A 27,976-nucleotide genomic window follows, 5' to 3' on the forward strand; every position below is an offset into this window, starting at 1 on the left:
TTCCGTGCGGGACCGCCATCTGGATGCTGCGGTTCAGGGCGCTCCGCCAGCGGCGAGAAAGTCGGATCGCGCGCTCCGGGGTTCGACCCGTCCCGCCAAATCGGCCCGGCGGGTCTCGCCGAAGCCTCGCGAGGGCTGAGCGGGGCGGGGCGCCCCGTGTTTGGGGGCGGAGGGGCCGCTCTTCCCGCCCCCGCCGCGCACAAAATGGAGCAGGGAGCCGTGGCTGCCTCTGCCCGCTTGGATGGCGAAGTGCCCTCCACCTCCGCGGCCTCCGCGCAGGAGCCTGGCGCCGAGGAGGTACCGCTGCGGGAGGCGGGAACTGGGGGGCGGCGGAGCCGCCGGGCCCGCGCGGAGGCCGCGGTGCGGCACGGCCCGATCCGGCCTGCGTGGCGGCTCCGGGCCCGGAGCCGTGCTCCGTGCGCTCTGCCCCGGTGCTGGCGCCTCGCCCGCAGCCTCCGTCCGCAGCGCTGGCTCCGTGAGAGAGGGCGGCGGGCGGGGCGGCCTCGGTGCCCTTGGGAGCCGCGCGTGCTCCGGCGGGAGCTCGGCGTGAGAGCGCAGACCGCGTGTGACCCGTCATCGCGATGCGGCTCGCAAATACCGATAGTGGGGACGGCGGGGTTTCGGTGCGTGGAAGTCTGGCTGAAAAGCACGCCTGACCCGTTGGTTCGTTGCTCTTGTGCAGGAAGGCTGTGAAATACGGCAGTTCTCAGCGTTAGCCGGGCATTTGGGAGGCGAAGCTTAAGGGTTATTTTTGCAGGGGAATGCCCTCTATTCTGTAAGACTGGTTGGGATGTAATACCAATGCATTGGCTGTAACACCTGCAGAAAGCAGAGAATGGTTCAGATGGCTGCCAGCCTGTGCCTGCCCCTCCGTGCCTCTCTGAGGGCTGGAAGGATGGGTGCTGGAGCTCCTGCCCAGGCTGTGAGACCCCCTCTGTTGGGCTGCAAGTCCTCTTCACAGTTCTGTAGTTGAAAAGCTGCAGGGTAACTGAATATAATGGAACCTGTGGTGCCCCTTTCCTCTTGTGCTGCTTTACTTCACCATCAGTTGTAGCCCTAACAGTTATTTGAAGTGTATTTCCGCTTTGCATGCACATGGTGGATGCCCAAGTGTTTGCTTGTTATGATTCATAGTGCATTCTCAAAGTACTTAATTGCAAGAGTGGAGTGAACCAAAGCTGCCCGCAATGCTTAGAGTGTGTGGTGACCCACCTGGCTTAGGACTGTTGCAGTCAGGGCTTTGTTGGTCTGGCTGGCACAGATGTCAAAGGCAGCATTTTGGATCCTTGAAGCGGCCAATTTCTGTTGTTTCTGGACTGTGATGCTTGTTACTGCTGCCTGTCAGTTCCACAGCACAGAACTGTAGCACTCCAGTGAAAGTACAGCATGCTTTTCTCCTGCTAAGTGATCAGGAGGGTCTTGTGCTGTGTGTCTTACACTGCTGTCATCATGTTTTGGTAATCTGCTTTGGTTTGTTTGGGTTCCCCTACTATTTTGGTGCTATCAGCAGAAACACTGTAATGAGAAACAAGGGGCAGCAGGGCCATAGATGTGTTCCGCCTTGAACACATGAAGTGTAGGCTGTGCAATTACACTGCTGAAGCTGCATGAATTTCACACCTCTGTTCATCTACTTCCTTAACTCAGAAAATATGTATATCAAGAGTGACTTAATGTAGAATGTTTTGAATGCATCTAAATTGCTTAGTCTTGTACAACTGAACAGAGGCAGTTATAAAATCACTGAATAGTCAAACAACTTAATTATATACTAAATACTGCTCATCACCACAGAGATTTGTATCTTTGGGCCAAAACTTTAAAAGCATTCTTCAGCATCAGGAATTGTTTGTCCCATTTGCATCTCTCTGCCTGAAGTTAAAGAGTTGAGTGGCGCAGATTCTTTTATCAGTAACAGTTCTGGAATGTAAGTAAGCATAATTCTGCTTGACAAGCTGTTGGATATTTAGTTCTGTTTTGCTACCAGGCCCTGAATAGTTTAGTTTACAATTTCACTTTAAGGTTTTTGAACTCCAGTTGTTCACCTGGAAGTGCTAACAATAAGAGTGAAGGCATTTACTTCCAGTTTTCACATTTATTCTTTAAATGTCTTTTCAAGATACTGAATTTATGCATTTCAAGTAAGATCTCTGTGATAAACTGAACTTGGCCCTCTCCTAGTGCTTTGCTTCAGTCCTTCCAACTTGGATCCTACTTGTAAAAACGAACGAGGATGAGACTCAGCTTCAATTTACATTTTATCTGGCCATCTCTCCTACTTTTTAGTAACACTGTGAATTCTATTCTGGGTAAAGTAATGCAATCACTTGCTGTTGAAATATTTAGTTTTTAAAGTTTATCTTTGCTTTGTTAAATGAAGATGGTGATATTTGCAATTTGAATTCCAGAAAAATGATCCTCCATTTCAACTCAAGCTTCCTCCTAAGGCAGCCAGGCCTGAAAAAGAGATTGACCCAGAATATGAAGAGAAGATGGTAAGTAATTTCACAAGAAAAGGTGCTGCAGCTTTTTTTCACCGTTTGTTTGCCTGAACTGTATCAGTGAAGTTGCAAGTAATAAGAAGTTCCCACAGGCAGGATATGTACGAAAGAGAAAACAAGTGGGACCTCTGGGGGACATCACCTGACAGTGGCCTCCACCTGGGTGTGAAGCTGTTGACCACAGCCCTCAGGCTGCGACCATCCAACCAATTGTTATCTACCAAATAGTTCAGCCTTCAAATCTGTATTTCCCCAATTTAGAGATGAGGATGTTGTGTGGAACCCTGTCAGAAGCCTTGCTGAAGTCCAGGTAGGCAACATTAGTTGCCTTCCCTTTGTCCATTCCTCTATCTTAGAAGGGCCAGCAGGTTGGTCAGGCACGCTCTGCCCATGGTGAAGCTGTGCTGGCCATCTTGGGTCACCTCTCCATCTCATGTGTGCCTTAACGTATCTTCCAGGAGGATCTGTTCCACGATCTTCCCCTGTGCAGAGGTGAGGATCACTGGCCTGTAGTTCCCTAGTCTTCCTTTCTCCTTTTCCTAGAAACAAGAGTGTTGTTTCTCTTTTCCCAGTCACCAAATGAAAAGAGGTCACTTACATGAAAGCAGTATTGAAGCTGCTATTTTCTTATACAAAAATACAAAGGTTTCAAATATTGATATGCCTCATAATATATACTCAGTGCAAAAGAGCATCTGTCTAGGACAAAAATTAAGGGAGCACTGAAGAAGAGAGATAATTGGGTAACTTTTGTATTAAAAAAGCAAAAATAGACTTTGCAAACCTTGTTCATGTAGTTAAGTTCTTAGTTGGCTGCTTTTTTTTTTTTTTTTTTCCTTAGAAGCTTTAACATTAAATGGATGCTTAATAATTGCAGTAGTGTTTGTAAAGCCACAAGAGCCAGGGAAGAGTATCACTGTTAGATGTAGAAAAGTTGACCTGCCTGAATGACTACTTAATTTTTGACATGGAAAACACAAGTAAATCTGCTTGTTGATGAGCTGAATGATGAACAGAAGTGTTGTGTGACAGGTTATTCACTGCTAAATCAGTGTATTGTGAATACATTGCCCTCATGTGGCGAGACGTTGCCTTGCATCCCAGATTCATTCACTGCCTTTTTCTTAGACTGATTGGTGCTGTGGCACGTGCTTTTATGTGTAAGTTACCCACAGAGAAGCATTCCGTTGTTCACATTTTTTTAGGAAATATATGGTACAAAACTGTGGTTTAACTTCATGTATCACCATAACCTACAAAACTATGTGAGAACTGAGCATTATGTGATGCTTAGAAATGGCATAAAAGAAGTGATAGCAATAGTATTCAACCTGATAGGTTTTGCATTTTGTCCTATTTTTCTTTTTAAAAATATTTGAGTTGTGTATATATAGATGCTGTGCTCATATAGTGAAGTGCATGTGCTTCATGATTGAAATTGGAAATCTGAGAACAAATGCCACTAACTTCAGTGCAAGCAGTATTGACCTTGTGCATCCCTGTTACTTCTGTCATACTTCTAAAAGCAGAGCTACCACAGTGTTGTCTTGGGTGAGGTCCAGAAAGTCTTAATGCTGACAAGTGAAAGGCTAAGATTCAGAACTGATGTTTTCAGAATATCATCTGAAGCACACCCTTGCAGTTACTGGGGTGCTGTGTCAGTGTAAGCAATATATCCAAGTAAATTTTGAGTTGTTTTTATTGCTTTTGGGTTTTGAAGGGAGATGAGTTGTGGGGATGAGGTTATCAGCTCTTGATTGTATTCCAGATTACTGTGGTTTTTGTGAAGGACCTTTTGAACGACAGCAAATTACAATTAGATGCTCTAAAGATGCAAAGTTGTAAGCAGTAGGAGCTCAAGAGCTGCTTTGTGGTGCCTGCAGCCCTCTTGGTTGAGAGTAGGCAGAGAGTCTTCCGAGTCTATGCTCAGAAGTTGTCTTCATGAATATCTGAATTCTGTTTCTTAAGAAAAATACACTTTTTTTTCCTATGAAGAACAGTTACTGATTTTATTTCTCTCTGGAAACTAGAAAGCAGATCGTGCAAAAAGATTTGAATTCCTCCTGAAGCAGACAGAACTCTTCGCTCATTTTATCCAGCCTGCAGCACAAAAGTCACCAACATCTCCACTGAAAGTCAAGCTGGGACGTCCGCGGATAAAGAAGGATGAAAAGCAGAGTTTGATCTCAGCTGGGGAGTATGTTTAATTGTTATTTCTGACTTTAAGCTTTTAAGAAAATTATTCATTTTAATGTATCCATTCAGCAATAGAGATTGTGCTTTAAGTCCAGAACTTTTGTAGTCAGTGGTGTATCACCGTTTCTTTAAAAGTGGATTTGTGTGTGCATGTTGGATCCTCTGCATCAGTATGATCTTGGATCAGGAGAGCACCTCTAAAGTAAAATCCTTGGTTATTGCTATTTGCTGTGCTCTGGTCTGTGCTGTGAAGGTGGCATGAGCTGAGTTTCTTTTGCATGACACTCCACTACAAGATGCTCTCCAGGAACACACCAGGTCTGTTCCAGCTACTCGTGGACGTGTTAGTGGGCCCAGAGCAGAGGTAGACCGAGTTCAAACAGTGCCAGGTAGTGCTGGGCTTGGATCCTCAGCATGAACTGCCTCTGCACTGCATGCAGTGCTGCTGAGGGGTTATGTATGAATGAACACAAAATTTTTGAAGCATTTACAAAATAAAACTTTTTTTATCAATTCTTAAATATTTTTTGGAGTCAAGTAAATGTGTTTTCTTAATGGTGTACTTAACAAGTAATTCTAAGTTCACTGCTGATGTGGGTGTTGTATTGCTGTGTTGCTCATTAAAGTGTGCCTTAAGGAGTGTTTGATACCTGTTGGTGTAGCTATGGCTCTGGAGGAGAGGGATGCATATCAGACTTCTGAGTTACAGCTGGAATGGACCAGGACAAATAGATGATACACAGTACGTGATTTTGGCCAAAGATCAGGAACATACATGCTCATTGTGGGTGGATAATCATTTCTGTGGTAACTTCTTTTTAGGCTTTATAACCAGTGTTTTGAATTTTTCCTGTACACATCTCGTGTTCTTCAGTTATCGTCACAGGCGCACAGAACAGGAAGAAGATGAAGAACTGTTATCAGAAAGTCGAAAAACATCGAACGTGTGCATTCGATTTGAGGAGTCTCCTTCATGTGAGTATTCTGTTGGTGCTTTGGAGTGATGAGAAGCTGATGAGCAGAACACAAAGTGTTGTACTTAGTGTTCTTCTACTTAGAGAAGTGTTACATTTGCAGATGTGAAAGGAGGAACGCTAAGAGATTATCAAGTCAGAGGTCTGAACTGGATGATCTCACTGTATGAAAATGGCGTTAATGGCATTCTGGCAGATGAAATGGTAAGCAGTGATCTTTGGAAATTTCTGTGGGAATTCACCATCCTTTTCTGCCACTTCAAATTAATTTGTATATTATATTTTATATCCTTCAGTTTCCCATCAGTGAATGTACATTGTGTGCTTTGTGCATTACATTATTCTTAGTAAAAAATACATGGAAGAGATATTATTCAAGGAGTTACTATTCCAGTTATATAAACAGTAAATGGGAGTCCATGTGTAATTCGAATAGATAGAAATAGATTTGCATTTATTTGTTTTGTATGTGACTAGTATGTTCATAAGTAACAACAGTGTGCATGTTCCTTCCTTCAGCACTGCCCAGAAGGGTGAGTTTGTGCAGCCTCAAAGTCCAAGATTTTCATGCTTGATTTTGCTTTAATTTTGTTTCAAAAACAAAATTAGTTTCTTTAGTTTCTTTGCATCTGGAGTTCAAGTTACTATATCTTTAGAGTATTTGAAGAGTTCTTTGGTCAAAATAGAATAATTATGAATGATGAAACAAGATATGTATAAGATAACATGAATTTCAATAGATGTTGTTTTGGGCAAAATTCTAACACTGTACCTCTAGTATTTACTGTATGTGCCATTTCGCAGCAGTTACATTTTTTCACATCTGGATCTGTAAATAGTGAAAGATACCATATGGCAAACTTCTGTTGTGTACCTGGCAATAAAGTGCTACACTGGGGAAATTGTTTGAAGCTCTTTCTGTACCGTGTTTTGTTTCAGAAAGTTTTTTTCCCTTCTTTGTCAATGTAGGGTCTTGGTAAGACTCTGCAAACAATAGCATTGTTGGGCTATCTGAAGCATTATCGAAACATTCCCGGGCCACATATGGTCCTGGTTCCAAAATCAACTCTGCACAACTGGATGAATGAATTTAAACGCTGGGTTCCTTCATTACGTGCCGTTTGCCTTATTGGAGATAAAGATGCCAGGGTAAGTTTTCTACATTTAAACCATGTCTGTGTTTTTCTATCAGAAACCACCATCTGGGGGCATGGAACCCTTCCTAAGCCACTTTCTTAATTACAGCATTTTTCAGTGGTCTTTAACTATGTTAGCATTGAAAATGCAAAATGCTATACTTGTAACTTGAGGATAAAATGCAAATTAGTAATTGAAATAATAAATTGGTATTGAAGTACAGCTGTCTGTGACTGACTTTTCCTCCTTGATTTTTGCACTATCTTGGATCTCCTCTGTATTTGCAATGTGACAGTTTTGTTCATTTTCCTTTATTGTTCTCACCTTGTTGCCTCTGTCTTCACCTGCTTCAGGTGATGCTCTTAGTTGTACTTGCATCCAGTGTCCATGCTCACCCCTCTAATTAGGCTCCTGTTGCAGAGCTTCCATTTCTCATAGTGTAGGCATTGAGTTCAGTGGAGGGTGGCTTGTTGCTTGAAGTGGGGAATGACTTCTTTGGCTCTCCAGATGGACTGCATGGATCTCTATTGCTAATAGCACCTTTATGAAGAGGGGTGGAGGGGGAATAGATGGGCTGTTTTAAAACCACTTTCCCGTTAGTGGGGGTGTTTTGGACTGGGTAGTTTAGTGTGGTGTTTCTTTTGCACCCTTAGTAATTTGTACTGTACTTCAACTACAGAAAAAAAATACCCTAAGGAGCAAATATCTAATTCTGTACAGAATAATTTCCCCCATAAAGTGGGAAGGATTGAAAGTGATAGTAACTTTCAGTTATACTGAGTATTTTTCAGACTTGTTTTGTGTGCTTAGTGCTTCAATGCTGCTGGCAGAGAGAGATTCTCATGAGTTGCAAAGATACTTCTACTTCATAAAAGCTTATTAATTCACTTGCTGTACTGTAGGCTGCTTTTATCCGCGATGTTATGATGCCTGGTGAGTGGGATGTTTGTGTTACATCATATGAGATGGTCATTAAAGAGAAATCAGTCTTCAAAAAATTTAACTGGAGGTACCTCGTAATTGATGAAGCACACAGAATAAAGAATGAGAAGTCTAAGGTAAGTTCAGATGTTTGATCTTTTTAAGGCATTTTTATACAATGTTCTCTCTGGTTTTAGCAGTTTTTTAATGTTAAGTATGTGGGTTTTTTTTTTTTTTTTTTTTTTTTTTTTTTTATGTGCTAATGGGTTATAAATATTTTTTTTTTTTTTTTTTAATATTTTTTAATATTCCCCGTCTTTAAATTCAGTTCATGTGATTTCATGTTTCAGAAACCAATGAAAATAGGTTATGTTACATGTACATTATGATGACAACTATTTGTTGTATTCCCAGCTGTCAGAGATTGTCCGGGAGTTCAAGACAACAAACAGATTGCTGCTTACAGGGACTCCTTTACAGAATAACCTCCATGAACTGTGGGCATTGCTTAATTTTCTTCTACCTGATGTCTTTAATTCTGCAGATGTAAGTAGAGTTTGGAAGTAAAATCTTCTTTTGATTCTCAAGGTGCTTTTTGCGGAAGAGAATGTTCAGCCTAGCAAGAGACATCAGATGTAGAAAACTTGGATTCAGTAGGAGCTCTGTGACTTTGCCTAACTCTGGACCTTTCTCTTCTTTTATTTTTTGTCTTTTTGCAAAGGTTAAAATAGTGTGTTACATTAGTGTGCAGGTAAGGCCTCAGACTGGCATTAACAATTTAATACTTCAGAAAAATAGAGTTTTGCAAAATGGAGTAGAACTGTGGAAGGTAACACAGAACGGAGACTGGGCACATCCAAATGTGCATAAGCTTTCTTTGTTGAGAATTGGAGTCATCTCTCACTGTTTATGTTCCCATGTCTGTGCATTACTTGCATTGTTTTTGCTGTCATGTTTTCTATCATGTTTATTTCTTCAGGCTTTTGTCTTTAACTCTTGCCCCACCGTTAAACAAGCACTAAAGGCAAGAATGTGCATATTCCAGTGGTGAGCATGGAGTAACACTGGAAATGGAACATAGTAGTGAAGTTTTCATCAGTGGAGTTACTCAGTTGACTTAAATGTTGTAACCTTCTGGGCAGCTGGCAGAGAATTGTGGCCCCACTTTTCTTTCACTCATAGAAATCGTTTGTCAGTCAGCTGGAGTGAAAGTGAATCAATGTGTCTGTTATCACCACAGATGGTAAACATAGTTCATGCTACTTGTGCTGCTTCTTCCCACAGGATTTTGACTCATGGTTTGATACCAAAAATTGTCTTGGTGATCAGAAACTTGTAGAAAGACTTCATGCTGTAAGTAAAGCTTCTATCAATGTCATCATTAGCATACGTGGTGTGAAATAAGTAAATAAAAGAATATTTCTCCTTTTGTCTAAGTCAAAGTTAAGATGAATGTAAAGATACTGAGTTACAGAAATACCCAGATAAATCTTATGAATGAAATGCTGGAACTTGCTGTTTAGTCACTGCTTTTTGTAGTGTTACTGTTTTGAAGCAGACCAAATCTGTGCTTAAAATACAAAATGGGTTTTGAGGCCTTTTGGAAGCAACTTATCCTGAGTACTAAACTTATACAGGCTTCATGCAAGCCTTGAGAGTCATGTCTTCATCTTTGGTTTGCTATGAATGAGACAACTTCCCCATTTGTTTTATCGCTTACAACAAAAGAAGTCTAATACACAGTGCTTATCTTTTGGAATCTTGATGTAATTTGCTTACATCTCTAGAGGGGGAAAAAACAGACTGTAAAGGGAAATAGACTTTTATAAGGATTTGGTTCTTGCTCAGGACAGCAGCTGGGATGAGTATGGCAATCTGTAACACTGCGCATCTTTAGTGTGAACTTGGGAGCATAGTAGTGGATGCTTCATTTTTGCAGACTGTAGCAGAATTGTTCAGAAGGAGTCACTGTGATAGCAACAGATATTGATTAGTTTGAAGTAAATGTCACAGAAATTAATAACTTTGTATTTCAGGTGATCAGTTTTAAGTATTTTTGTGTCTTTGAAAAAACTCTTAATTTTTGTAGGTTTTGAAGCCATTTTTATTGCGTCGCATAAAGGCTGAAGTTGAAAAGAGTTTGCCTCCAAAGAAAGAAGTAAAAATTTATCTTGGACTCAGCAAAATGCAGAGGGAATGGTGAGTTACTTGCATTAAAGTAAGATTCTTCTCTGATACAGAACACTACGACTCTTCGTGAAGGTTTTTTTTTTTCTTGGTAGCTGCACACAAAGGCAGTCAAATGGAGAAGACTATTTGTAGCTATTTTTGGGGCATTGTAAAGGTACACAAGCTGTGAAGAACTCAGGAACTGTCATAAAACGGGATGGGAAGAATAAAGCAGAGCTTTTCTTTCCTTAAGTTTATTTGAAAAAATGTATGCCTGTTAAGTTTATTTTTATTTCTGTTAAATGCAACTAGGTATGTGCCAGTAAGTCTCAGAGTTGAAACTACCAGTGGCCACAGGAGCCATGTACCCAAGGAAAAGTGAAAATGAAAATGGCAGGTCAGTGTAGCAGCTTCAGGAGAATCAATGAGATCTTTAATCAACTTCATAGTCATATGTAAGGAAAGCTGAAGAAATGCCTGTGAGTGACAGATCACTGACACTTGCAGGCAAGTTGCCGTTCGTGTTAGGTATTGATTTATAAGTGCTTAGTATCAGTCAGATGTTTTCTTCAGGTTTGATAATAAAATGGCTCATTATTTAAGTAAACGGAAACAGCTCCTGCTTCTGGAGATTAGTAATTGGGATTAGCAGATTTCATTCGTGCTTTGAATATGAAATAAAAACTGAGAGTTATTCAAAATTGCCTGTAAAACTTCAGGTATACAAGGATCTTGATGAAAGATATTGATATCCTAAATTCAGCTGGGAAAATGGATAAGATGCGTCTGCTGAACATTCTGATGCAGTTACGGAAATGCTGTAACCATCCGTACCTGTTTGATGGTGCTGAGCCCGGCCCTCCTTACACCACTGACACACATCTCATCACTAACAGTGGTAAAATGTTAGTTCTGGATAAACTGCTGGCAAAACTCAGAGAGCAAGGTGAGTTGAGCAGAAACAATCGAAGCAGTGCTCATAGGTAAAAATTACCTTTTTAAAGCATGTGGAGACGTGTTGTCTTCAGTGAACGTGTTTGTTATTTTCAGTGAGGTTTTGTTTGGAAAATCAGTTTTCAGTAGACCTTAATGCATGGAGGGCTGCAAGGAAGCCTTATAAGAATGGTGAAGAAGACTAGTGATGCAATTGAGAAGGGAAAAGTTTCTACTGCTAGAGAAGAGATTAAACTTCTCTGAGAGGATTGGTGTCTGTGCACATCTTACCATGTTTTTAAGTTGTATATTTCTTCTATAGAGAATATCAAATAACCTGTTTTACTTTTCTGATATTGATTTAACTTCTCCTCAACTTTATGAAGAGAGTTATTTAAATTAGTGCAATACCTCTATAAAAATTAACTTGAAAACATAAAACCGACTGAAGCTCCTGTGTTGTCAGGCTCCAGAGTGCTGCTTTTCAGTCAGATGACCCGTTTATTGGATATTTTGGAAGACTATTGCATGTGGCGTGGGTACGAGTACTGCCGACTCGATGGGCAGACGCCACATGAAGAAAGAGAGGTAAAGATATGAAAGCAAGAAATGCCTGGTTTACGCCTCAATTTGTTATTAAACTGTTGTTGTGATCAAGTATATAATACGTCAAGAATGATGTTTGTCATTCCTTAAAAGGAATTATTCATTAAAATAAAGAAAATGCTACAGTTTAGAAAGGCAGCTAAGACCTTTTTTCTAATTGAAAGCATAGTAAAGTAGATTTCATGCATTCCTCAACTAATTGAACAACTGAGTGTTTTGTTCACTCTGAGTAGGTTTGCACAGGCAAAACTATCCACATGGTTGCTTCTGGTGCTGTCATAGAACACTGTTTTTAAACTTTGAAGGCGTTTCTTTGAAAACTCACCCGTGTTTTGGAGACAACTGCAATGCATTAAAAATACTCTTTTCTTTTAGGAAGCAATAGATACCTTCAATGCTCCCAACAGCAGTAAATTCATTTTCATGTTGAGTACCAGAGCTGGGGGTCTAGGAATTAATTTGGCAACTGCTGATGTGGTTATCTTGTATGATTCAGATTGGAACCCTCAAGTAGATCTGCAAGCCATGGTGAGTTAATCATCTGACACATGGTGGTTTTGTTGAAGTTGTTCAAGTTGGAGCATTTCCAGAACTTTCTTTCTAGTTATTTTTTGTTACTTTTTACAATCTATTACCAGCAAATTAAGGAATCAGTCAAAGTGCTTTGGCTGTTTCCAAAGTAATAGGAAAAGAACAAAATCATCCAGCATTGTATTGAACCTTTCTGGAAATGTTATGCTTCTGCAAATTCCTTTTTTTTCCTGCAGAAGTGTAACATCATTGCTTGTAAGGAAGGGCAAAGAAACCCTAATGTTTGATTTTTAAATGTTTCCTCTTTCTGACTGCTAATTAATTTCTAAAATGAAGTTATGTAATTTGTGGATTAAAAATGTCACGAGCCTTCTTGCATGCTTTGGACAGTTCTGCTTTTGAATGTTAAGTGCATTAAGTGTTTATTGTGACTATCTCACACCTCCTTCTGAGATGCATGTTGTTTACCAGTCGTAGATGAAATTCCTGCAAACTGCTGAGCGTGACTTGTGAGCTTTAGGAATTTCAGGAATACCATACATAGATCTTGTTTAAAAGGACAGTCAGAGAATGCTGGTGCAGCACTTGAAAGGACCATTTTTTTAAATTGAAGACAAAATATTTGTATTCATATTTTGTAGAGAGAATAACCACCTGTTCTGATACATGTAAATACAGAATGTTAGTCGTAGCTTCATATACTGTACACTGTGAGCTCTATACTGCTGATTTATTGTAGCCAACTTGGGACAGCTATGATATTGAAGCTGTAGCTGCATGGGCTTTGCATGTGGAATTAATGCTGTCAAGCCAAGGATGCTGTTTCAGTGCTTCTGTTGTGAACTGAATGCACTGTGGGCTTGTATACGTATATCCCACAGCTGCAGTTTACACAGACATTTAATTATGTGCATTTACAGTGAAGCAGATGTATTTCTTGCAATAGAAAGACCTCAAATTTAGAAGGTGTAATAGCCAGCAATGTAGCTAGGCAACTTTTGTGTTCTGCTGAATAAGCAAGGAGCCAAGAAATTCATGCTAGCTTCAGCTTGATGTTTCTGCCTATGTAGCAAGTTAACTGTCTATTGCTTGTGAGTTCTGTTGCTGAACACTCAATTTATTTTTGTTAGGATCGTGCGCATCGTATTGGTCAAAAGAAACCAGTACGGGTGTTCCGCCTTATCACTGATAATACTGTTGAAGAGAGGATTGTAGAAAGAGCTGAAATAAAACTGAGGCTGGACTCTATAGTTATACAACAAGGTATCAACTGCTATGTATTTTTTTCTGCAACAGAGTTGTTCAGTACCTTCAAGTATTTGTTAAACTGCTGTACAGAAGTGCAGCCAGAGAGAAAGCAGGCCTTGTGTATAGTAACAGTATGCTGAATTCAAGTATGATACAGAAGTTATTCAATTGTTCAGCTGGAATTTTTGAAGCAACTGTTTCCTTGAGTGATGTGAGTATAGATTCAAAGAGATTCTAAATGAGCAAGGTACTGAAGAATAGCTGTACTTACCACATCAGAGCTTAGTAAAGATTAAAGCTGCTTTGTGTGACTTTGCTTAAAAGCTCGGGGAGAACAGTTTGACAAAAACCAAAGTTCTGTGGCTGAGTTTGTGAAGTTTGTGAGCCATTGGATTGTTCCTTTCTGAAAGAATGGGCTGCTGAATGGATAATGGTCAAAATTGTGATGGTCTGTGGAGACCAGGCTGGTGAAATTTTGGCGCAGAGAATAGAGGTCTGTAAAAAATTAAAGCATTCAAAGATGGGTCAAAATCAGTGAAGTGAGTGTTAAAAGAGATTGAATTCTACTCAGTGGTTATTCTAGAACAATTTGTCATTCTTAATTTTGAAATAGGGTCTTAATATTAAGTTTAGCTAACTTTGCAAGAGTAATGCCTTAAACACAAAATGGATTATCTGACTGAAATTGTTTGCTGTGGCTTGATCCATGACCCGTTGTTGCATTCTGTATTTTCCTAGAAGTTCCCAATTTCTGCTTGTTTTTAGCTTCAGTTAAATACAACTTTTTTCTTTGGTTCTTTGTTTTTTGTTTTTTCTTTGCTGCCAGAGAACTGTAAAAATCCTCTGTATTCATGGTTTTATTGGAACTTTTACCTTTTCTGTAGCTTTCCTAATATTTCTTCTAATTCTAGGGAGGCTCATAGACCAGCAGTCTAACAAATTGGCAAAAGATGAAATGCTGCAAATGATCCGGCATGGAGCCACTCATGTCTTTGCTTCCAAAGACAGTGAGCTGACAGAAGAAGACATAACCACTATTTTAGAAAGAGGAGAAAAGAAGGTTAGAGCAGTTTTATATAGATCTTGAAGTGTGTCAAACATGAAAAATAGATACGCAAAGTGTATTTTACTGAAGAAGACAAGAATGGTGTAATTATATGTAAATCTGCTTTATATGCCCACCTATTACTTTATTATTCATAAATATTTCAAAGCTAGGAAGGAGTAAGAGTAGTGAGTTGTAATTACTTCCACCATTTCAGACTGAGCACTGCATCTTAAGCATCATTTAATTCATGGGGTTTTTAGAAACGTGTAAATTTTATGCCAACAATTCTAATTGACACAAAATCTTTATGGAACTTCACTGAGGAATGGGTAGCTTTGTGGGGAAAAAAAATATGAACTAGCACTTCAGCTCCAAACTGTTGGGCATAAATTTCATTTAAATCTGAAGTGAAATCATATAATTGTAGGGCCACATCACAGCATTTATAGTTTCAGTTTGATGGGAAGGCTTAGAGTCAGTTCAAAATTGGAAAACGCAGTGGGCATCTCTCCTGGATAATAAGAAAAATGTAAGTAAAAGTGTAAAGCATAAAAATATGAAAAATGATTTTAATAATGAATGCTTTTTTCTTTGAAAACAGAACAAATTGAATAAACCTAGAAATGTCTTTTTCTGTTTTAGACAGCTGAAATGAATGAACGACTGCAGAAAATGGGGGAGAGCTCTTTAAGAAATTTCACTATGGACACAGAGATGAGCTTATACAACTTTGAAGGTGAAGATTATAGAGAAAAACAAAAGGTAATTTTCCTTAGGATGACAAGTCTTTAAGACCTCAGTTTAGCATAGCCTTGTATGCTTAGACCTCTAGAAATGTTGTGGCTAAAAAGGCTGTGCTAGAGAAGGTAGAAATTACTGAGCAATTCACTTAGCTCTGCACAAACATCAGGATTTTTCTTGGTAACTTCATTACAAGAAGTCAGCTTAATACAATGTAGTTTTGAAGTATGATTTTGTAAGTTTAATAATGTTGAATTGAAGTTCTTCAGTAAGATTAATTCACTGCTACTAATGGATTTTTTTTGCCAACGTTGTAGTTCTCGTAGAGCTTATTAATTGGGATATTTAGAGAAGCAATTCAGTTGTATCATATTAGATGATTGAATTTAGAGCCTGAGACCATCAATGGCGTTCGAGTAGTAAAGTCATAACTTCCCTCAAGTGACCAAAGTCAGTAAATACTGTAAAGGTATCTGGCCATACCGTAGCAAGACTATGGCCTGCCCTAACTGTTCTTCACTATGTTGTCATTCAATTCTGTTTGTAGCTGAGCATGATGGAATGGATAGAGCCTCCTAAACGAGAACGCAAAGCTAATTACGCAGTTGATGCGTATTTCAGAGAAGCCCTGCGTGTTAGTGAACCCAAAGTCCCAAAGGTAAGAAACCGCCGAGTGTGGAAATCATTTTTGTGCTGCTCTGGCTCTTCTCCCCTGTTGCATCCTCTGCTCTCATCCTATACTGGTAATAAAATCAGTGTCTTCAGTTATGGCGGTTTAAATACTCAGAATCAAGCTTATGTGATGTTAATGTACCTATCTGTGTTTAAAGGCTCCACGACCTCCAAAACAGCCAAATATTCAGGATTTCCAGTTTTTCCCACCGCGGTTATTTGAACTTCTGGAAAAAGAAATTCTGTATTATCGTAAGACGATAGGGTATAAGGTAAGGCTTTTTCTTCCCTCCTCTGCCTCCCCACCCCCACTTCAAATTCATAGTTGGCATTTTTATTCATCCTTGCAAATTCTCTTGAAAAGAGCTAAATAAAGTAAATGAGACTGTATTAAGTTATTGTTCTGGTCTTATTTCTTTTTAATGTGTTTCTCATTTTGAATGAAAATGGCTTGAAGTCTCTCCTCCTGTTTCTGTTCCATAATAGAGTAGAAAAAGCTGTCTGTAATTCCTTCCTCTATTAAAAATGTCCTATGTGGGTATCCTTGTGCTTTGTGGTGGGTTCCTAGCAGTAAGACTGAGTGGAAAAACTGAAGGCAGTTCTGATGCTTAATATACTTTTCTTCACAAAAAAAAAAAAGTGCTCTAAGGTGAGAAAATAGTTTTTGACAAATACAAGATCACCTTCCTGAGTACAGGCTGTGGGTTTTCATAGTTGTGTATCTTATGCAGAAAATAACTTCAGGTAATATTGAAATCAGCTTTGTGTTGATAGGATGGTAAACTAAGTGACATCAATTTTCCTCGCATTTTGTTGGGATATAAAATGTTCAAAGATGTCAAGTCTGAATGCGTTACCATTACAAAAGAAAAGACAAGAGACTTACATTTTTTTCCCTACTGTGTGTTAGCACAATTTCCCCCTCTCCCTGCTGACATTACCAGGCAAACAGGAGCATTGTGTTCTGATGTTGATTTTCATTGCTTGTGCCGCTGCTGGTTGATTAACTGGATTAGATCCCCCTACTTCCAGACATGTACCTTACTGCAAAACAACCATGTCTCATGAGGGATTGTGATAAGAAGAAAGCATTTGTAAAATGTGGTGGAGAACATAAACTGTCATACGAGGCAAGATAGGAAACTGCCGTTGCAAAAGAGTAGAACAAATATTGGCAACATGTTTTGCTGTTGTTGTTGTTTGTTTGTTTTTAAGGAAAGGTAGAAAGTGTCTTAAAGCCTAGTAGGAAGCAAAAAGATTTTTCTGTAAGGCAGGATAGATGAGAATTAAAGGAAGTAAAATTAGCTGAGAGGAGTTCTTCAATGAATGCTTCAGTGAGGTTGAGAGTTGAAATTGGAATTGGGAAGACTGAAACTCAAGGCCTGGAAAGGAGGAAGGATGTTCTGGTCACTGCTCACTTCTGAAAACTGAAGGAATGCCAGGTGAAAGAAGTGTAAGACTTCTAGAAATGAAACATGAATACAGGAAAATGGATTAAGGCTGTTAGATGGCTAGACATAGGAAGCATACAATTATATACAAATAGTACAATTTTGTTGATGCAAAGCTTTTATTTGCAGTAGCAGTTCACCTACCTGTTAAAGTATGTACACAGAAAAGTTCCTAGAGTGTGTTTTAGACAGGAGAGAACAACAGATTGAAGATACCTCGATAAACTGAAGCTTCTTGAAGAAAAGTAGAGTAGGATCCTTTTATTACTTACAGGTGAAGCAACTTTCCATTTCTTACCTGAGACAAGAAGGAACAAGCAGAGATAAATACATTGCCTTGTCTTACAGGAGGATATTCAATTTTGTGGTAGTTAAATAGCTGCAAAAGTATTTTAGTAATCTGGTATTTAAAAATATTTTTATTATGGGTTTGTTCCTTCAGGGTAGGCAAGGTGTGGGATGCTGTTTGGATTTGCTCTGTGATAACAGATATTTGATGGGTGCAGGTTACCACCTCAGTCTGTGAGATTTAACGTGCACTTCTAGATGGTAAAGCAGGATTCATCACAACGTGTCTTTAGTAACATTTCATTATTGCTTGTTGATGCCTCGGATCTTAGGTTCCCAGGAATCCTGACCTCCCCAATGCAGCTCAGGTGCAAAAAGAAGAACAAAAGAAGATAGATGAGTCTATGCCTCTGAATCCTGAAGAAACTGAAGAGAAAGAGAAACTACTAACGCAGGTAAAATAAGGACAGGTCGAGTATTACATTGTGTGTGTATGAATATAATTATTTTTACTGGCATGGAACATAAATACAAAGTAATAATGATGCCACACGCAAAGGAAAGCTGCACTGAAGTTACAGAGAGATACAACAATTCTGACTTGCTTTTCTTTTGAGTGACCTTTCCTGTCCTTGAGTCTTAGCTTTCCTAGTCTGCTCTTGTTCCCTGAATGTCTGCAGTATTTCTGAGGCAAACATTGTGTGGTCAGTGTCCTGCCAAGCAGTCCCTGGAGAAACCAGGCAATGGCTTCCTTCTACCTGCAGCTGACCGTTGATTTTTGTCTAAAAAGGTTTTGGAGAGGACAAGTTGCTATCAACATGAGCTTTTCACACAGCTGTATAAAGCAATGTCATGAATTCTGCCCCAGTTTAGTTTGGTATGTTCTTTTTCTGCCATGGCTGTCTCTGTCACTGGCTAGTTTCTTGACAATTTGGACTGTACATTGCTGAATAAGGCTTATTAAAAACAAATTTGTAAGGAGAAAGGTATATCTCAAAGTAATAAGTTTTCTCTGAAACAATTGAGCTTAGTGTACCTTGAAATTTGCAAGGTAACAATTTGTTAATCTGTTAATCTCACCTGTTTATAGTAGAGGGAATATTTAAGTTGTTGTATGTGTCAGTACTGCTGTTCATGATTGATTAAAAATCTTTCTGTTGTGTATATTAAACTTGTAACGAAGCTGTCTAGTAGTAGAGTCAGCTGTAGAACTGGCAGAGTTCCTGGTAGTGCATTTTTTTCGTCACAGAAATACTCTTACAAGTTGCTGTTAAGGCACATGGCTTGTATTTGATGTTGTTGATGTTTTCTTCTCTCCCTGTCTTGAAAATGTCTTTCTTGAATGATGTTTTTGTGCATTGCATTTCACTTAACTGTTGTTCAGTTCTGAATTCACTTCAGTACACAACATGTTTTCTATTTGACAGTGCTATAGAATTTGACTGCGTCTTTTCAGACAAGATTTTTTTCCTGACATAGTTAAATTTTCATCCAGCTGTTTGGTTCAGAATTTGTGGATGTTGTAAATAGCAGCAATTGCTTTAGCTGTGTGCGTTGCTTGAGGAACTTGGAATGACACTTGCAATGGAGCTTTCTCCACTCCTAAAACTTTTTGTTGCTTTTTTGGTGAAGGGTGATTTAGGTGAAGCTACACTGACCTGTCAGTGAGATTTTTCTTTGCAGAAATACTGTAGAGAAGATTTTTAAGAGGAAAAAAACTAAGAAGCTCTTATTAATGCATGCGGAGTCATGCAAAGCAAACAAACAAACAAAAAAAAAGAAAAACCAACTCTCAAACTCATTAGACTTCTAATGACTCTCTAATAGCCCTGGGTCATAGAAGTTAAGGAAATCCTGCAGAACTGTTAGCCACTGTGACTGTGTGGCACTGCAGAGGCATTGTCAGTTGGAACTAAGACACATACATAAGACAAAACTTGTTGCCTTTCTCCTTAGTAATGGCTTCTTGATCTCTTGCTGCTTACAGGGTTTTACAAACTGGAATAAGAGGGATTTTAATCAGTTTATTAAAGCTAATGAGAAATATGGCCGTGATGATATAGATAATATTGCCCGTGAGGTGGAGGGAAAATCGCCTGAGGAGGTCATTGAGTACTCAGGTATGTGGATCTGTTGAGATAAATTTCTTAGTTCTGATATCCACAATTTTTGCTGCATATTCTTCTGTAAGATTAGGATTTGGTTGTGTATTGGAAGAACTCTTTGAACTGTTGTAATTCTTCCTAGGTGACTTAGTTATGTTAAGTTGTTTGCAGCATACAACATCTGCAGCTGTCCTTATCCATCCCTTAGTTGAAATCTAAAAGGTGGCATAGTTGACTTTGATGCTATGGTCTTGCAGATTCATAAGGTTGTATTTTAGAAGCTACATAACTCTTTATAGATATATTTGTTATTCTAGCTAGATATTTATGCAGTATCTTTTAATTTGAATTCTTTGCTTCATTTTTATATTAATTGTGCTGAAATCCTTCATTAAATTGAACTTTGCAGTGTTCTCCCTGTTGCTTTAAAAAAACAAAAACAAACAAACAAACAAAAAAACCAACAAAACCACAAACAGTTAATCAAGAGTTCCCTATAAAGTGCTGAATTACTGAGTTAATAAAAAGATGTGATGGGAGGAAGCCACAAATTAAAGTTCTTTGTATAACAGAAGTACCAGGTAATCCCAGCAAGTGAGAGCTGACATTAAAATATGTCTACTCATGTTATTAACCAGTTTCACCATTGTTATAAGAAGCCCACTTAAAGGTTTTTCAGTTTTATGTAATTCAGTTAATTATTTTGCATGTAGATCATCTTGCAGTTGTTAGTAATCACTGCTTATATGAAGGCTGCTCTCCAAGCAATTCCACCTATTTTATGATCTTGGCCTGCAAGATCAGAGGTGGATGTTGGTGGGATGGCAGTAGAAGTTGAACATTCCCACCAGTGTCCTGTTACAGTTTGTTGCTGTGTGACAGACAGCAGCAGAGGGGCAGTCTGACATAGAAGGGTGTATGAAGCAAAGGGGTGGAACTGAATTCCTCCATATGGAAGAAATGGTACCCACTGACATTCATTGACACTTGCTGAACGTTTGTGGTAGCCAAGCAGTGGATGTGAGCACAGTGAGAGGTGGGAGGGGTAAGTTTCAGTAGTGGCAACCGTGAGCAGGGCTCATCTCTGCTGGTGCAGATGTTCACAGGTGTGGCATGCAGGCTCTTGTTTGCCATTGAAAATGCGGAACTGATGATGACTGTTGAAAAGTAGTGTTTTGTAGCTGAGAATTTGTTCTATTGATGGTGTTATTGTGCTCTTTGCATCCATTGTAGCTTCCAAGGAAATAAATAGGAGGCGTTACTTCTGGAGCAACTTATGTAGTTGCCTGTAAAGATGGTGAATGAAGGTTTGTGTGAGCTGTCTTTGGCTAGCACAGTGAAAGGGAGAGTATTACCAATTCCTTAAAACTTCACAGATCTACAAACTGCACTACATTTTCTGCTGGAGTGCTTTAATGGAGGAAAGGCGTAAGAATAAAGGGGAAGACTTTGTTTTGCTAATTGTTTTGGTTTGTGTTTTTCAGCTGTTTTCTGGGAACGTTGCAATGAACTGCAGGACATTGAGAGAATTATGGCTCAAATTGAACGAGGAGAGGCAAGAATTCAACGGAGGATCAGTATCAAGAAAGCCCTTGATGCCAAAGTAATTACTGCAAGATTTTTTTAAGTTAGGGTGATTGCTTCTTACTGTGCCTGTGGTTACAGGGGGATGGAATCTTCTGAATCCTTTCAGAAAGGGGGCAGCTGGGGTTGGGAGTTCTAGCTTTTTACGTAGTAACCATGTGTGTGTGATCAGCATTAATGTGTAATGAATCCATGGTGACATGCTGTGTGTTTAACAGTGGTTGTTTCTCTTCAGATCGCGAGGTATAAAGCACCTTTTCATCAGTTGCGTATTCAGTATGGAACAAACAAAGGGAAAAATTACACAGAGGAGGAAGACAGATTTTTGATCTGCATGTTGCACAAGATGGGCTTTGACAAAGAAAATGTGTATGAGGAATTAAGGCAGTGTGTGCGCAACGCTCCTCAGTTCAGATTTGACTGGTTCATCAAATCCAGAACAGCAATGGTAGGTATTGGCTACATGATCTAAGTCATTAGATTAAGTCATTACTAAGTGCAGCTTTCCTGAGATCACATGCTTTGGATTCATGCCAGAATACTGGAAATTAGGAAAAACATGCTGAGAAAGTAGTGTTGGCTTTCACTGTCACTTGAGTTTTCTAAAAACAACCTATTCCTGTAGCACAGCAAACAACACAGTGCACAGAAAATCTTCTGAGTCACGTGCTACCAAAGGGACTAATGCAGAAGAAAGCTAGCCTTACAAGTAGCAGAGGTACTGCTGTTGCAAGCTGGAAGTTTTAATGTTATCTCTTAAAATGTGACTGCTCTTCAGAATTATTGGATAACATTAAAATCTGAAAACATCTGAATTGGATATTTAGAGGGAATTTCAGCTTTTCTAACTTTGCTCTTTAATTTTTAAATGCCCAGGGAAGTTTTCAGAGCTAAATGTGAGCTAATCATTATTTTATCTTTAGTTTTTAATAGGGATTTCATATGTAAGTGCTTTTTAGTTAACATTTTCTGGAGATTTTTGTTCATTCTTGGAAAACGAATCCAAGTTCAGTAGATAAATATATGAATACTCTGAATTTTGGTTGAGAGCCTATTCATGAGTACAGTGTGCAGGTCTGCACTATGTAAAGAACAAATGCATTTGTATCTTGTATGTGATCATATAAACATGGGAAATATGTCCTTCCAGTTTTCTTATAATAACATCAAGTGATCTTACTTCTAAGGTGTGAGAGCTAGGCATGATGGCATGGCTGAGACACCTAGGGGAAGTACCCTCTTCTAGATGCAGCTGTCCTAGGTATTCCCTCTTGCCCCCTAAACCAGTTTCTAATTCAGTGTTACATTGTGGTCATGTAACTCACATACTATTTTGTATGCAAAGCTGCAGTTTACGATAGTTCAGTGCAGCAGAACAACTTGTGCATTACTTAATGCAGTCTCCTTCAGGATGTCAAGAAAATGTTTTTTCAGAATTGTGGGTACAGTACTAAGAATAATAGAACAAGTTGAAATATTTCAGGTGTGTTTTTGAATGTGTACTTTGCCACTGTTACAGCTTCACAGCCCAATTTTTGCCTGACATTTCAGCAATTGAAGTGTTTCTGGATGGTCCAGTGGTTACCCTTAATTAAAAAGGATAGCAAGCTTTTCTTGCTGAAATGTCAGTTTGAAGAATTACTGATGGTAAAATTGTAACCATAAAGAAGCCTCCAGTATTAAGTCCAGTTAATTTTAAGTTGTCTATGGAGAGATTTCAAGTCAGTCATAGAAACTGGTACTAGAAATTAAAAATATGGCTCAACATTTAATTTTGGTTGGCATATTTAAGTCAGAGGTAGTGTTAAATCTTATGTTTAAATCTTCCTAATCATACATTCACTCAAATTTTTATTTTTGAAGGAGAAAGGAGTCATTTTCTGAAGTGCAGAAATGTTTTGCTATTGCTGAAACCAAGGGAGGGGCATACAGTGAATTCTGGATTATTTTCTCATAAAACTATATACAGTAATACTGATTTGTTTTTCTACTGTTAGCTGAAGGAGTGGTATGAAAATACAGAGAAAATAATCTTTCACTTCATATATGCATTTATTTTTCTTAATAGTTTTAAATTGTTAGGATAGTTAAGATTAAACTGCCAATAATCGTGTATTTTATGCATACAGATATGGTGATATTTGTGGAAGCATTCACTTCTGTGGATCTGTTTTGTGCAGGCTTGATACTTTCTGTGAAGAGAAGTGTTGGAGGGTAACTTGGTTCCAAGAATTACATACTAAGAATAAATAGAAATCATTACAGAGGGATATGTGTAGTAAGTTTAGTGGAAGTGGATAAAACCCCTCCTTAGAACACTGAAATTCACAGGTAACCTCAAAGTTACCTTGTATTACATTCAAACTCATATGAAACAAGTTAAGCAGGGAGTGTAATTCTGAGAAGAACTTGTGATCGGGCTTTCCAGGAAGACTTTGCATTCTACTATCCACTAGATGTCTCTTGAATTCCACATAAATAGCTGATTTATCTTCCATCTTATTTTTCTTCTATAAATTTCTCATAGGAAAGCAAAAATAAATTGTTTCATTGACTTATTCCACTAACAGTTTTTTTTATTTTTAATCTAAAATGTAAGTTTGCAGAGAGAGAGCTTAGGTGCTCTTTAAAGTGATAAAGTTCTTAACATGGCGTGGAGGCATGCATGTTTGATTTGTTTCTGTCTTATGTAGGAAGAATGCAGAATATTGTGACAATAATGAATCATCTCTGTTTTCTGGGCATAATTTGTGCATGCCCTCTGGCTTTTCTGCAGACCCTGCCCAGTGTAAGAAAAATGACCCACTGTACATACGGGAATATTCAGACCTGTTGACAGAGCCTTGAACTACTTTCACACTCATGCCAACATCTCTGCCTTCAGTCATGCAGAAGGAGGTGATGGTTCAGCGCACCCGTCTTATTTCCTGCAATACTAGCTGTTATAGCCATGAAAGCAGGGAGCAGAGTACATCTTATCTCTTTCAACCCTAAAGAGGAAAGTATCAGGCCATACTGAATGAAATTGCATCTGCAGAGGTGCAAGGCATTTCAGACTGAGTGTACTTTCATAGCACTAAAATGAGGTGGATCAGCCCATACAGTACTACTTGCAGTTGAAGGCAGACTTCATCATGCTGTGATAGTAGGTGTAGCAGAAGTCCATGTGCATGCTGCTTATTGATGTCAAATGCTTTTGTGATTCTACTGAGAAAGCTGTTTTTGAGTCCTTTGTCCACAGCATGCTCTGGAGTGGCAGTCCATCTGGGAATCCCCAAGTGTGAACCTGAATGTGTCTATGCAGACATTTTTTACCTGAGAAATTAGAGTATTTGTCTCTTGAGGCAAATGGTGCATGGTTATTTCTCAACACCTTTCTGATAATGGTTTGTCTTGAATTTAGCACAAGCCAATTTCTCTTACATTCATACAGGTTGAAGTAATGGTTTTTGTGTGGAACAGGTCGTCACTGGTCTTTACCTACAGTTCTGAAGTCCCTGAGTGCAATGTACACAGATTCCAACAATGTGAAGTGCCTCTGCCACGTGGATGATCATCTTTCTACTCTTCTCTGCTTTTAGTCGTCCCTAGGGGTCTAAAGAGAGTGGTGTATTTGGCATGATAAACACACCCCTGGCCTTGCTCGCACCCAAGCTTTCTCATACTTGCTGACTGTTAATTTGAATGCCAGTGTTTGTGTGGAGTTTGAAGGTTTGTAGTGGTCGAATTGGTTTTTCTTTTGCTGTGGGGTTTCTTCCACATGAGTGTGATAGAATATATATATATTTATTCTTTGAGCAGAAAAGAAAAGCAGTGGAATTGCTGTTCACAACATGCGTGAAACACAATATCAGTAGTATGTACTTATTCTGTATTTCATAGGAGACTTTTTATTCTCAGATGGGATACAAAGAATCAAATGGATTTTTCTTTACCAAGCCAGCTTGGTGGCAGTTGTACTGAAGAATGTTGTTTACAGGTTTTTTTTTTTTTTTTAAAAAAAAAAAAAAAAAAAAAAGAAAAATTATGTGATTTAATCTAGATTGCTTTCAGATGCCACGGGAGACTTGCTGTTGACAAGTATTGAAGGCCTCCTACATTCTGGGTGCTTTTTGACCAAAATTCAGCACTGAGTTCTAAGCTTAAAGCTGCACAGGTCTTTGCTAGTTTGGAGCTCTGCACTGTGTTCTCTCTTTGCAAAGAGATTCCGTGTGTCACAGCAAACTAATGCTGCAGATGGTTTGGATTTCTTTTCTTCTGTGTTAAAGATGTACCTTAAGACCTCTTTCTAAAATCTGGCGAAGTATGCTGGCAGGCAGTGTATTATTTGCTTCATCTAAACAAGACAAAAGACTGGATCAGTCTGTAGTTGGTTCAGAAGAAAAAGACAACTCTGTAAAAATGGAGTACTTTGGAATTCAAGAATTTCAGCTATTTTTGTTAATTAGTTTTATTTAGAACTTGTTTTGTTTCCTCAGGAGTTTCAGAGACGCTGCAATACTCTCATATCTTTAATAGAGAAAGAAAACATGGAAATTGAGGAAAAAGAAAGAGCTGAAAAGAAGAAAAGAGGAGCGAAAGTCACATCGGTATGTTGAGCAGCACCTTACTTCTAGTGGGGCTGAATTCCTTTGTATCTTGTTAGAAAATGAAGATAATAGCATCTGATGGCTTCAAGTATATACCATTAGTTGAGAGATTAAACAAATACCTGTGTTAACAACTCCCCTAGATTTGTTGTTGATATTCCCAATTCATCCAGCTTGGGTCTTTCCATTTTTTTCCTCAGAAGAGGCTTTAGTGTAAGTAACTGAGGAGCTAGTAAGAAAACAAAGCTTTCTTTTTTTCCTGCCTATTTGTATACATGATATATTGGCTCTAATTGAGTCTAAGGATTGTCATTGCTCCCTTTGTAGTAGTTCCTGGAGGAAGAAATTAGAAGTGTTCTGTTTACTTGCTTTAAAGATGACAATCCTTTAAAATAAAACAAATTGTGGTCCTGATTGTATCTAATTTGTGCTGTATGGTATCTGTGCCATTGAGACCATTTTGTGCAGGTCTTAAGGAAAGCAGAAGGGGTGGCAGAATTCTGTCTATGGCTAAGATTGTTTTGTTCACTGTGCTGTTTTGGCCTGTAAAATTTGAATTGGAACTTGCAGTACATCAATGTTGCTAATCTTTTTGATTAGTTAACATACTGCAAAAAAGCAATGTGATGTCACCATTTCTATGGATTTATTAATTTTAAAATAATTTTCTCCCTTTTAGTCACAAAAGAGAAAAGCAGACCTGGCTGCTGAAAACTCTGGAAAGAAAGATGCTAAGAAAGTTAAATCGTGAACTTGGAAAACAAATTCAGAATATAAAGCTGTCTCTTTCTTCTCTTCATCTACAAGTATTAATTGCCAACTTCTCTGTATTCATGGTACCCACCCACAAATCCCTTGGCTTAATTTTGCAATTTTGTATATTTTACAATGTCATTCTTTACCTAGAATGTGTAGCTTTATATTTTATGCATTCCAGTATTTTTGTGTATTGTATTTTGTGAAATCATGTCTTCAGCAAAAGTCACTCAGTCCTTGTTTTTTTTTTAAGCTTGTGCTGAGGTTTTAGCTTTTATATGTTTTATATGCTGCTGCTTTGAAAGAAGAACTAGATTCTATAGCTGTATTATTGTTGTTTCATATTTTAAATTTATATGGCTGTGGGAAAATAAAATTATTTGAACAGAAACATACTTCATCTTCGTTTTCCCTCCCCTCTTTTCTGCATAGCCTCATTTAAAGTGAATGTTAAGGTTTGTATAATTGTGCCTTCATCATCAATCAGATTTTTTTTTTTTTTTTTTTTTTGGAGTATATAGACAGCATCAGGAGCATGACAAAACAAAATCTAATGAAGCTGATGTCATTGTTTGGTGTCAGAATCAGATGGGTGTTTTTCTCAGAAGTACTCCGAAGGAAATGCTGCAGATAAGTTTTTCTGTTTTCCTAGTCACTGGTTTCTATTAGGCTGCATGTGTGCTTAAGCACAGGGTGAAGTGTTTCCTGGAATGACCTCCAGATCAAACCTTTTCTATGCCTCATGAATGGAAGTGTACAACTAGTAGCTTCGTTAAGTAGCAAACAAAACTCCTCTCTTGGTTGGTAGGCTGCTCAGATATGATGCCTTGTGCTAGATGACCTGTTGCTGTAATTAGCTCTTAATTCTTTCTCCTTTCACCTTTGATTCAGCACGTCAGTCAGAAGCAATGGGGATATGCTATGGAGTGCTCCTTTTTAGTATTTCCATTTTAATGAGGGGATGAAAGTGTTGGATGTACCTTTTCTTTGTGAGAATGGCCTTTATTAAGCAGGTTCATAGTTTCTGCTCACCTTGGAGTCTCTGCCTTTCTCAGATAAGTAGAACAGTGACTGTGACATCTAATGTTTTACTTTAATCTTCTGTCTCTGATCTGGTGTTTAGTATGGACCTTGCCACAGCAACACATGACCTTATAATGTCAAGTCTAGATTAATGCAGTGTGCTTTACATGGTACCTTCCTTGAAGATGTGTAAGTTTCTTCTAGTGCAGTTTGCTTCCTTCGTGAGTTGTTTGAGATGATAATGTTGCCTTGTATTTCATGCTTTTGTTGGCTACTTTCTTCTGAATTTTGTAAAACTTAAGCTTTAATAAAAACTTACTGAGTTCTAGGACAGAGTTCTGTCCACATTTTTGTGTTAATTAAAATCTGCTGGAATGTGTCTGAGGCTTTCTGGGATTAATGTCTGTACACTTGATGAACGATTACCAGTCTTTCCTGATGGTCTGCGTAGAAGGTTTTGTACGAAAATGGGTGTGATGGCTTGGCTGGGCACTTGGAAAGAT

General features: G+C 38.7%; 1 protein-coding gene across 2 annotated transcripts; it reads left to right on the forward strand.

Annotated features, from left to right (window-relative positions):
• The first annotated feature begins 179 nt into the window (after positions 1 to 179).
• Positions 180 to 27,942, forward strand: SMARCA1 (SWI/SNF related, matrix associated, actin dependent regulator of chromatin, subfamily a, member 1). Of its 2 annotated transcripts, none has more exons than XM_042824930.1 (24): positions 180 to 297; positions 2,409 to 2,495; positions 4,532 to 4,698; positions 5,572 to 5,672; positions 5,775 to 5,875; positions 6,641 to 6,820; positions 7,711 to 7,866; positions 8,144 to 8,275; positions 9,014 to 9,082; positions 9,819 to 9,928; positions 10,618 to 10,844; positions 11,298 to 11,419; positions 11,813 to 11,965; positions 13,099 to 13,231; positions 14,128 to 14,276; positions 14,907 to 15,026; positions 15,553 to 15,663; positions 15,836 to 15,949; positions 17,749 to 17,871; positions 19,404 to 19,536; positions 21,006 to 21,124; positions 21,341 to 21,553; positions 25,584 to 25,694; positions 26,374 to 27,941. In XM_042824930.1, exons 1-24 carry the CDS (start codon positions 205 to 207, stop codon positions 26,443 to 26,445), a joined length of 3,096 nt encoding a protein of 1,031 aa, XP_042680864.1. In that variant the 5' UTR covers positions 180 to 204; the 3' UTR covers positions 26,446 to 27,941. The 2 variants fall into 2 exon arrangements, with proteins under 2 accessions (XP_042680864.1, XP_042680865.1); XM_042824931.1 differs by lacking the exon at positions 180 to 297 and adding an exon at positions 549 to 623 and having other exon boundaries at positions 26,374 to 27,942.
• Positions 27,943 to 27,976: the final 34 nt, after the last annotated feature.

The sequence above is a fragment of the Centrocercus urophasianus genome, unplaced genomic scaffold, assembly GCF_019232065.1.
Source record: "Centrocercus urophasianus isolate 14NV4802_14NV808 unplaced genomic scaffold, USGS_Curo_1.0 seq_24, whole genome shotgun sequence".
In the NCBI taxonomy this organism is placed as follows: domain Eukaryota; kingdom Metazoa; phylum Chordata; class Aves; order Galliformes; family Phasianidae; genus Centrocercus; species Centrocercus urophasianus.